Source organism: Vitis vinifera, chromosome 10 (genome assembly GCF_030704535.1).
Source record: "Vitis vinifera cultivar Pinot Noir 40024 chromosome 10, ASM3070453v1".
Classification (NCBI taxonomy): domain Eukaryota; kingdom Viridiplantae; phylum Streptophyta; class Magnoliopsida; order Vitales; family Vitaceae; genus Vitis; species Vitis vinifera.
Window position 1 is genome coordinate 4,791,927 of NC_081814.1, and position 11,226 is coordinate 4,803,152.

At 33.2% G+C, this 11,226-nt stretch overlaps 1 protein-coding gene across 1 annotated transcript; it reads right to left on the reverse strand.

The window, feature by feature from the left end:
* Nucleotides 1–6,467: 6,467 nt before the first annotated feature.
* Nucleotides 6,468–8,610, reverse strand: LOC100251622 (putative cyclin-D6-1). The gene is made up of 6 exons (XM_010648064.3): nt 8,253–8,610; nt 8,086–8,172; nt 7,731–7,826; nt 7,447–7,648; nt 7,235–7,365; nt 6,468–7,057 (listed from the first exon to the last, which is right to left on the reverse strand). Exons 1-6 carry the CDS (start codon nt 8,415–8,417, stop codon nt 6,740–6,742), a joined length of 999 nt encoding a protein of 332 aa, XP_010646366.3. The 5' UTR covers nt 8,418–8,610; the 3' UTR covers nt 6,468–6,739.
* Between the last annotated feature and the right edge of the window lie 2,616 nt (nt 8,611–11,226).

An 11,226-nucleotide genomic window follows, 5' to 3' on the forward strand; every position in this document is an offset into this window, starting at 1 on the left:
AAAAATTAAATTAAATTAATTTTATATATAATCGGGGCTGGATGGGGTGGGATGGGGCAATACTCGAACTTGCCCCGAGTTTTAAAAAAAATTCTCAAACCCGTTTATTAAAATTGAATCCCGTCCCATTAAGGGCGAGGCAAGGCGAGTACCCGAAAAAACCCGTCCCATTGCCATCCCTAAGTACAACTTGTTATAAATGTATTTGAAAGCATATTCTCGATATGAAAATTACTTAGAAGAGAGTAGAGTAGATAGATAATCCATAATTTAAAGTTCTCAATACTATTTTTTTTGTTGATTTCTCTCATTTTGATGGTTTTCAAGTTTAAATTCAATTTCATGATTTTCTTATTTTTAATTTATTAATTCAATTTCAATGGAAAATAAAAATGAAAATTTGATTAATATCAAATTTTAACTTTATGAATTCTTATGAGGCCTAGTGTGTCCAATATTTATGATCAAGACTATACAAGAAACAATTGTAAGATATATAATATACATGAAGACTATATGTAAAAACCTTCCATAGGTATCAAACTAGAGGCCTAGTCGATTGTAAATCAAAATTTATTAAATATAAAAAGTAAGTATACAAATTTACCTAGTCAAAACACAACCTTTTATTTTTAAGGAATCAACTAATACCTCATACTATTAACGAATTACCTCAAAATTTTATTAAAGTATGTAGATTATCATACCGTCTCATCTTCACTTACGTCTCATCTTTCCATCAATAGGACTTTCAAAAATTATTCTTGTACATTTTTCATTTTAGGAAAAATGGTAGAGCAATAAAAATTAAATATATTTCTCTTGGTCTTTATCACTATTTATGAAAAATAATTTTATTTTATTTATTTATTTATTTTTATGGGTACAACAACCCTATGTAGGATAAAATAAGAAGTCTATTTGGGTTGGAAAGTGGAAACAATAAGAAAATTCAATTTTCAACTTTCTTAAATTTCTTTAACTCATTTTTATATGAAATTCAATTACTATCCTTGTCATTAATTTGACAAAATCCAAAATTACCATATCTACCTTAATATGCTTTACATTCTTCATTCTTCAATCTTGTTCTTGAAAATTGACCAGTTCCTTGAAAAGTAAAAGTATTATGTCAATTGCTTCTAAAACCAAATTGTCAACTTAATATATATAACTATGATAGTATGCTAATAATCTCCTCTTTTGACAATTTTGGAATAAAACAAAGATTATAGGAAATCCCCAAAACTCTCAAACTTAAATATTTTTTTATCTAACTCAAGTCAATCTTCACCAAAGACGCATTTATGATACAACGTTACCCAGATAATTCATTCTTTTCTTTATTCACAAAAAAACTTATCATTTGAAACATACTTTCATAAAAATATAACCATGAAATGCATGGTATGTAAGAAGAAAAAGAATATGAAATTTTACCCCTTCCTTTTGGACAAAAATTGATCAAGGAATCACAAACACGACCTACAAATTGAAAAAATAATCATCAATATATGCAAAATATCCAAGAAAACTCAAAAAAGAAAAAAGAAAAAAGGAAAAAAGAAAAAAACAATCAACCAACTCTATAGAAGCAATTAAACAATCCAAAAGAAGTAAGATCTTCCATCCTAGTATATCATGACATCCATCAAAGTATCCAAACCATAAAATATAACCAAGAAGAGAATAACCAAAATATATTCCAAAACCACTCAATTGCCAATGCTCCTCATTTTTTAAGAAAATAAATAGTGAATATACATTAACATGAATCTAAACTACTAGAAACATCTTGATCAATCCAAATTATAGAAGCAAATTTTGCACTCTAAATATTATGATTTTTTGAAATTAACTCAAGTAAGCAAATTCTTAAGGCTTTTAATCTAGAATAAAATTTTAAATAAATATATAAAAACATTAGATTAATTCATCCTTAATTTTCCATCTTTTATTTAGGATTATGGTCATCATGATTGTACCCTCGATTTTCTATCTCTTACCCAGGATTACAATCATCGTGATTGTGTCCTACATGTTCTATCTCTTATTCCAAAAATTATAGTCATCATAATTGCCTCAATTTTCTATTTTTCACCCAATATTATAATCATCACGATTACAACCCCGGTTTTCTATCTCTTATTCTTAATATTATGGTTATTTCGACCACACCTTCAATTTTCCATTTCTCACCTAAGACTACAATCCTCACAACTGCAACCTCAATTTTTTTTATTTCTCATACACAATTACTATCATCATGGCTGCACCCTTTGTTTTTTTATCTCTTATTCCGAGGATTGTTTCATCAAGACTTTGGGTACCTAAAAGAACATCTCCAACCCCTTCTATTGTTGTATAGAGTGGATTATCTGCATGTTGAACATAGCTCCCAAGTTCTTAAAACTTGCAATGGATCAGTGTGGTAGTTGAATAAAACCATAGGAGGGTCTAGCCCTAAAGGTTAGAATGGAAAACCTTACATAGTGGGAACAGATTACTCGATCCATTTCCGTATTCAATTATTCTCAAACATTACATATTAAAATATAATATAAATTATTAGATATATTAGTGTATGGATAATTTTGGTAGTTGAATAAAACCATAGGAGGGTCTAGCCCTAAAGGTTAGAATGGAAAACCTTACATAGTGGGAACAGATTACTCGATCCATTTCCGTATTCAATTATTCTCAAACATTACATATTAAAATATAATATAAATTATTAGATATATTAGTGTATGAATAATTTTATATTTACAAAAATTAAATATGAATTCTAAGAAGTGAATAGGATGGGAATGTAGAACTTGTCCCATAGTGGGAATTCCTTGACCTATCTAATCCACACGAGGAATGCAATAGGAATGAGAAAAAACATGTATAAGTATCGTTTGCATCTCTAATATGGACACATGATTTTACCAAATAAAATTGTAAACACCTACTCTTTGTTATAGGTGCGACTCAACATAAAATATAAGACCTTAAGTGAAAATTTATAATAAGATATATATATATATATATATATATACACACAATAATATTGCTTACTTATTTATAAAATATAAATTTTTATTTACAATTTATCTCCTTTTTTTCGTTTTGTTTTTTAAGATGCAAACTTATTAATTAATAATTTAAAATTAAGTTTTGCTAAATTATTTCTATAATAACTAATTCGCTTAATCATTCTTGTGATAATTTTAGTTTTGAAAAACTAGCAAACCATCAATGGTATGGTTAATAATATTCCATAAATGCATTTTTGAAAAGAAATTAAATTTTGTATATGTAATTTTGTACTTCAATTGAATTATTTGTTTCTATTTGTAAAAGCCCCCTTAAATGATTCAATTTTGAAAATAAATTCAAACCATCAACACAAATGAACTCATGATATTTAAGATGAAATTCAAGATTGAGACTACTTTTTAGTGTATCATTATCAAATAAAAAACCAAAGATATCCTTAAGTATTTGAAATTGTTGAAAACTAATATTAATGTTTTCATCAAACCGTTTTCTATTAATTACACACTTTTCTCGTAATACAAATTATTCTTTTTGATCTATAACAACATTGAAATCATAGAAAATAACATATCATGTCATTTAATGTTTCTTCATATTCTATTAAATCTTTACCATATCTTGTTTATTATTATTAAGTTTTTTTATTTTTTTAAACTTCAATTAATTTATCTATTTATTTTTTTCTTTTAAGATAATTATGAAAATACGGTCTTTTCTTTCTTTCTTTCTTTTTTTTAAAAAAAAATTAATTCATCTTTTAATTAAAATAAAATTTTTCACAATTATTTAAAAATATCTAATAAAAATTGGAAAAATAGATAAAGAATTAAAAAAACAAAAATAAAATTAAGGCTTGTTATGGAGTGGGGCTTCCACGTACAATCGCCTGACTTGCCTAAGGGTGAGCCAACATCGCATGTATCAAAGTAATCAAATCATAGGATTCCTCTCACTCTTTCATCAAACAAGTACGAAACCCAAGTACCAAACCACTTGTACATGAAGGCTTCGATTATTCTCAAAAAAAAAAAAAATGGTGTGGAGGAAATAATTTTATCATATTTGATTTATCATGAAAAATATAAAAAAAAATCAAATATAATTAAAATTAATTAAAATTTTATAAATTTTAAATTATTTAATTTTATATAAAATAAAATAAAAATAAGTTAAATAAATTTGAACAAGCATGTAAAACCAATTTATTGATATTAAATTTATTTTTTCATTTTTCTTCATTTGTTCTTCTTTTTTTGTTTTTTGTTTTTATTTTTTTTCCTTGTAATTTTCCTTCAAAATTTTCAAAGACCAAACAAGAAGGAAGATGCTTTTTGTTGAAGCATATATCATGTTGCTTTTGATAAAGAGACAAGCAGCAAGTTGGAGCTAGAAGCTCCCTCACCAGTCCATACTAACCAAAAGACACTACTACTAGGAGGTTACAATATGTGAGTTTGACAGGGAGAAGAGCATTAAGGTGGAGGAGCTTCCTCACCAATTCATACTGACCGAAAGACACTATTAGGTGTTTACAAAGTGAAATTTAAATGAAAAAAGTATTAACAAGAAAAAGAAGGGAAAAGAAGAGTGTAAGGTGGAGAAGCTCCCTCGCCAAGTTATACCAACCAAAAGATAGTATTAGGAATTTACAAAGTGAAGTTTGAAGGAAAGAATGGAAATTTTGACGGTGATTATAATAATATTGGCCAAAAGATATTATTAGGAGCTTGCAAAGTAGAAGAAGAAGAAGATTGTATTAACCAAAAGATATAGCAAAGTAAAATTTAGATGAAAAAATACATTATTAAGAGCTTGTAAAATAAAATTTAGATGGAAAAGAAATGCAATTCACAATATTTTCATTTAAAGTTGTTCTTTTTTTTTTTAAGCCTTTGTGAAAAAAATCATTATAGATAAATTTTCCAAGCTCTTTGTATTCGAAATTAATGTTTCTAAAAAGGAGACTCTTAACTCTTGCATATCCATAAAGCGTTAACCTTGTCACTCCCAACAACTTTAAGGTTGCAGTGGACTGTTGTAGAGATAATGATGAAGACACCTCGCAGATGTTGATGCATCAACAAGACACGTAGTGCCCACCCACCCCTCACCAAATTATGCCAATTTATACCCACATTCAATTTTCTCACATGATTCTTTTACTTGCCTTCCCCTCCATTAGAAGTTACATCCACATCTCTTGTGATCTTCAAATTTAGTTGGTCAACATCATCACCCCCTTCAATTTCCATGGTGATGAATTGAGAAATAAAGTTTCTGATACAAAAAAAAACCCGATGCAACAGTCATCATCAAACCAAAAATGCTAATTTAAAAGGTTGGTTATGGCTGAGGCTGTCCCTTCACAAAGATGTTTCAGCACACCACCTTTGGATTGAGAAATGAAAATCCAAACATTGTATCCCAAGTGGCAAGTGTACCCTTATTTCTATGGAGGGACCATACAAAAGAGATCTAATGAATCGACGTTGAATATCTTATACCATAGCTCATAGGACACCCATATAGAGGCCATGACATATTTTTAGACCATTCCCGAAGATTATGAGCATACGCCTCTCACCAAAATGAAAATAACACAAAACACACAATTATGAGATTGATTTCCAAAATATTCATCAATTGGAATTACTTCTTTCAATGCATATAATGCCCCAACTATCCAATACCATAAAAGTTTCGGCATATATGCGTATGTGGTCCTTACCCACATTGTGCCTTTAATTTCCAAGTCTATAAATTACTCCATTCAAAGGTGGGTCTATATTTATTATTTCCTTTAAGGCCTATACCCATTGACAAGGATGCTGCAATCTTGATGAAAGCTAACGGGTGAAGATCGTTCTAGCCTGTCTGATCATGATACAGACCCATCACGTGCCTGAGGTACATCATCTACCTTATCAAAGCCATAAAAATGGGAGAGCTTCCATTGACATCGCGTTGCATGGGCCATTTCACATACTGGAGTTATATAGTGGACTCTCCCTTCAGTCTTGAGTGAGGGCTTTGTTATTGTGTTGCGTGCCCACGACACATGGTGCACCGCACCATCGCCGTCATCAAAGGTGATCAGAATGTGGTCTTCCCATAGGGGGAAGCTACGTGTTTTTCTTTTTTCACGCATACTTCACGGAAGTCACCAACTGTAACGTTTCTCGCGCCACTCTAAATCTTTTTGTTTTTTTTTTTAACTTTTCCTAAATTTATTTCTCCGTTGACCCGAAGGGAAGAAAAATTATATTCTGTGATTAAATAAATTTTTATTTGGGCATTTTTTTATTGTACAGAGATTTTACCATTTTTAATAAATAATGAATCACCTGACACCACCACTACAACATATAAATATCCTCAGCCCAAAAACTCCGCGGAAAATATGGGAAGAAAAAATAAAAAAATAATTGAAATTCGAAGCTTTGTTTTGTCTCTTTTGGTCGCTGACCAAGACTCAGTCCATTAAGATAGAATTCTGAGAACTTAAAAAAAAAAAAAAAAAAACACAATTTTCATTTTCCTATTTTTCTGGTTTTTTTAATTATTATTTTTTATAATTATTGAAGGGAGTAAACTTAGTAAGGAGGCGGAGATCGTACGGTGGTGAAGGCACAGTGATTAGATAACTGCGACTTTCAGCCGTCCATTCCTTCTCCAACAAATGAAAGCCACTCTTTTACTCATTTCTTGTGATTCGTTTGGGAGCTGCTGATAAATCGTACTTGGTACGGCGACCTTTGCCGAGGCTCTGAGAGTGTGATGCTAAGTGTTGAATTTGCGAACGCTGCGCCTTATTTTCGTGCCCTCTAGGCTGTTTGATGGCGGCTTCCAGAGTGTTGGCGGTGTTGCTCTTTTCGCTTACCGAGTTCTTGTAATGGCGGTCCAGCACACATATCGGAGTCTTCGTACTCGACACTGCTGCATCAAATATGGACTCATCCCACTCATTCGTCACCATCTCCTCCATAACATGGTAGCAATTGTTGAGGCTCTCCTGCAACAAGCCATCATATTAATTAATTTATTTATTTAACTTCTACGTGAATTTAACGAAAAAACTAATGCTCCGTTTGTCTTCCGGGAAACATGAATGTTTGCACTTTTATCTTCTCTATGGCTCCGATTTTTCAGCAACCAAATGGAGCATTTATGTGACGTTCGTGTCTCTTACTTGATTTATATATTCGCAAGAGGAAATTGCTGCCTTGAAAGAAGAAAATTGCAATGGAAATAGCTCGTAAGACGCACAGAGCAGCGCTGATGCCGCAATTATCGATGGTTTATACTCCAAAAGCTTGATTTCTGCAATATAAACAACGATTATGTTTCTTAGAAATCGAGCTTCTTCAAATATCAATTTAAAAAATCTATATCCAATTTTACCATCTCGAGCTTTGAAGATGAGCTCTGTGGCTCGATCTTTGAGAGCTTTTGTCAATGCCGGATCTTTGAGCTCGAATAAGGAGATGAAGAAGTACACAAACGAGAAAGGCGTTATCGATCGCATTCGCCAATTCAGAGTACTGAGAATCAGAAGCTCCATGCGATGAATCCTTTGAGCGTCGAAGAGGAAACCTTCATCCTTCTGTTTCATTGCTTCAACGATTTAATACTATAAATTTCAGATTTTTAAAAGTATGTTTTCGCTTCATTTCTTCAAACTTTACCTGAAAGTCAGAGTATGAGAAATCAATTTTCTTCATCTTTGCTGCGAGGGAGAGGCATGAGATCACAAGCAGCCTTAAGATCCACGGCTTTTCCTCCTGCAATATCAAGATTGATTAGATCCATCATAAAAAAAAAACTTTCTATATATTTATCATAATGCCTTGTTTGGTTGCCAAGAAAACACAGGAAAATAAATGAAAAACCTGGGATATTTTGGAATATAATCATTTTTAGGACTAAGACTGGGAGCTTTAAGATTCTAAAGTCTTCCATTCCTTCCCTCCGGTTTTCGGCATTCAAAAGAAGCAAAATCAACAAAAAATCCCGAATCACACAGTCCAAGAAAAACATTACCGGCACTTCTTTCTTGGAGATGAACCGATCTACATAGTTAACCGCTAGGTAAGAAATGAAATTATCCAAGTTGCAAGAGTACTGCGCCTGAAAAATCAAAGTTTACTCCAAAAAGAAGAGAAAACCATGACGGAAAAGAAAGAGAAATTTTCAGTCACTAATTTTACCTGCAAAATGAGAGCGATTGCTTCTCGACGAAGGGGCTCAGCATGAAAGCGGCGGAGGAAGATCTGCGACACCATGTGATCAGATTCAGAGTCGAAGAGAGCTGAAACGGTGTCGTATTGCTCTTCTTCCACGCACGTCAATGGATTCTCCAGATCCAACTCCATCTTTTTCCTCCTCCACTCTTTTCTACTCTGAAATTTGAGAAGCTCCAGTGACCAAAAGCATAACAGCGCAGCGAAAGACAAGCTTCGCTTTCTGTGCGAAGAACCAAAAAAGAAAAAGAAAAAAAAAAAAGAAGAAGAAGAAACTGCAGTCCAGGCTTCAACTTCACTCCTCCGTCCTCGCGGCTCCTAGAAATTATATACATCTTTATATAATAAATGCTCTGTGTCTCTCTCTTTGAATATTCAACTACAATTTACAATAATGATATGGATTTACGTATTGAGGTCTCTTCCTATAATCTTTTTCCCCACGATTATTTTTGGATAGACAGTATAAAGCCAAATTTAATGTACACGTACAAGTCTACGACTCATATACTTGTCCTTCTTTTTTGAAGACAAAAATGTAATTAAAACAAAGCAAATAGCACCCTATCAAAAAAATTATAAAAATTCCAAAATATACGCACTAGAGATACGTGATAGATATAATGCTAAATTAATTGGAGTGGCAAGACGGGCACGTTCGGTTGGAGTCCCATCACCTTGGAGGCACACACATACTCTCTCTCTCTCGTTCACTTACTCCAACAGTCCAACAGCACTTTGGTACCTGGGGCTACATGTGATTCGCATGCATCTCATAAATGTCCCAGATAGAAAAAAAAATAAAAAATGTAAGAAACGCTGGTGCACGGCTCCAGCTTCCGGCCCCGCCACTTTTATTGGATCCCAGCCCGGGTCAAAAGCTTTTGTTTTTTTCATCCTTACATTTTTGTTTTTTTTTTTTCCTTCAATTTTACAGACTTTTACCTCCTATATTTGTTGTTTGTTTAGTCGTGACTTTTGAACGTAAGAAGAATATATGAGCGCCATGCGTGGAAGAAACTGCATGCCTGGAATTGGAAACAAACTTCTGGGGCTAAGAAGAGAGATACTATATATGAGACTGAATTTTTCTTAAAATTCTAACATTTTTTTTTTCTAGGATTGAAGGGAGATGGATAAAATGATCCTATTATGACGGCTTCTTTGGACTTTTCTGACCTCCAAATAATGGATTGGAATTAGAGGTTTACTGCAGTGTGGTACGTACCACAGTCAAGATGTTTTCTTCCTTCCATCTTGTCCATTTGTTGAACAAGTAAAAAATGTGTCAAAAGTTTGTGCTCAGTAAATAAATAAAAATCGATTTCAATTTTTACTTTTCCCATTTCCGTGGTGTTTTGGTTCTAAGAAGCCTAAACCGTGCCAAAATGTGATCAGTGAAAAGAGGGGAGAGGAGTGGGCAGAGGCAATGCCTGGCATGTAAGCCATCAACTAGAGTCGACATTAATGGCATGTTCCATAAAATATGACAGAGAGACGAGTAAACTGAGAGGCTTCACTCTCCCGTGCATCCATAAATATTTTTATGTAAAGCATGGTATCTCTCGCCTTTGGCTCTAAGTTCTCACATAAAGACAAGTCCAAAATCCTGATGATGCCCACCAAAACCCACATATATAGCCACTCCAAAACTGTTTTTGAAATTCCACCCCTGCCCACTTCATTCCTCATATCTTAAAAGCTAGAGACAATATTGACAGATTTTCCTTGTCATGGCAGAGTGACAGCTTGGGCTCATGTCCTTGTCTTAAATGTGAACCCTTCCCCTTCTCCACATACACTTTCAAATCTTTGTTCACCCCCCACTGCCCTCTCTCTCTCTCTCTCTCTCACAACCAGTACCCTGGTGTGATTAGGTGACTTCAGTTCTGTGTTTTTCTTCATTTAAGGTGGTCAAGATCCAAAGATGCTGCAAATATGGAGACTTGTAATTCACCCAGACTGGCATTAGATGTATCACACTAATTTAAAGAGCCTTACAAATTGGGGTAACTTGTAGTGTTTATTGCAGAAGTACTTTGTGGCCTTTACTTTTCACAATTTACACCCCCAGTTTGTCTACTGAATAAGACATACATTCATCATTACTAGAAGCATTGTCAAACCTCAAACCACATATTCACATACATGCATAGCAACATCCATGAATGTTCATTTGTATGGTTGAGATCTGAGACATGTATAATGTATAAAAGATGTATTCACCAATAAAGGGTAGCTCGAAACTTCTAACAAAAAGCATCCTTTCCTTGTCACTTTGTCTCTTAATCGATATCCAAATCTTCTTCCCTTTTAATTGCTTCATCATCCATCCTAATCAAGATGTCTCAATGGGGTCACACACACTTAAGTCGCCTCAAAAGCCAAACAATCATTTGCTTAAAGTGAGAAATACACTGTTCAACGTGAAACTTGCAAAATCTCTTGATCTAAAATGCCCTCACTTTTCCGTAATTCTCAACGACCCAAGAGGTTGGATTCCATCCTAGTCATCCAATATGGACAATTCCCCTTTTCAATTGATTGTTTCTTTGTTTTCTTTTCTCTATTTAATGCAACAAAATCTTATCCAAACAAGGAGGATCATCCATCTAGCTATTTCATCCGTTTGGGACCCTTTTCTTTTCCCCTTTTTTCTTTGTGGTTAAATCCAAGCCTTTGATACTGTTGCAGTCATGGGAAAATCATTGCATTCTGCTCCAATTTTTCTCTCCCCATATGAACATTCCATTGAGATTGGTTGCAAGGGACTGACCACCTGTGAACAACTGTCAACAACGAACCAACAAGGATCAGCAAATCCTCCACAAACCCAGTGACATAAGATGATCGTCACCCTTCAATAATCTGAGATTAAATATATACAAAGAATCATTAAAAAAAAAAAAAAAACTAAAATAGAGATTTCATGGGGGCCACA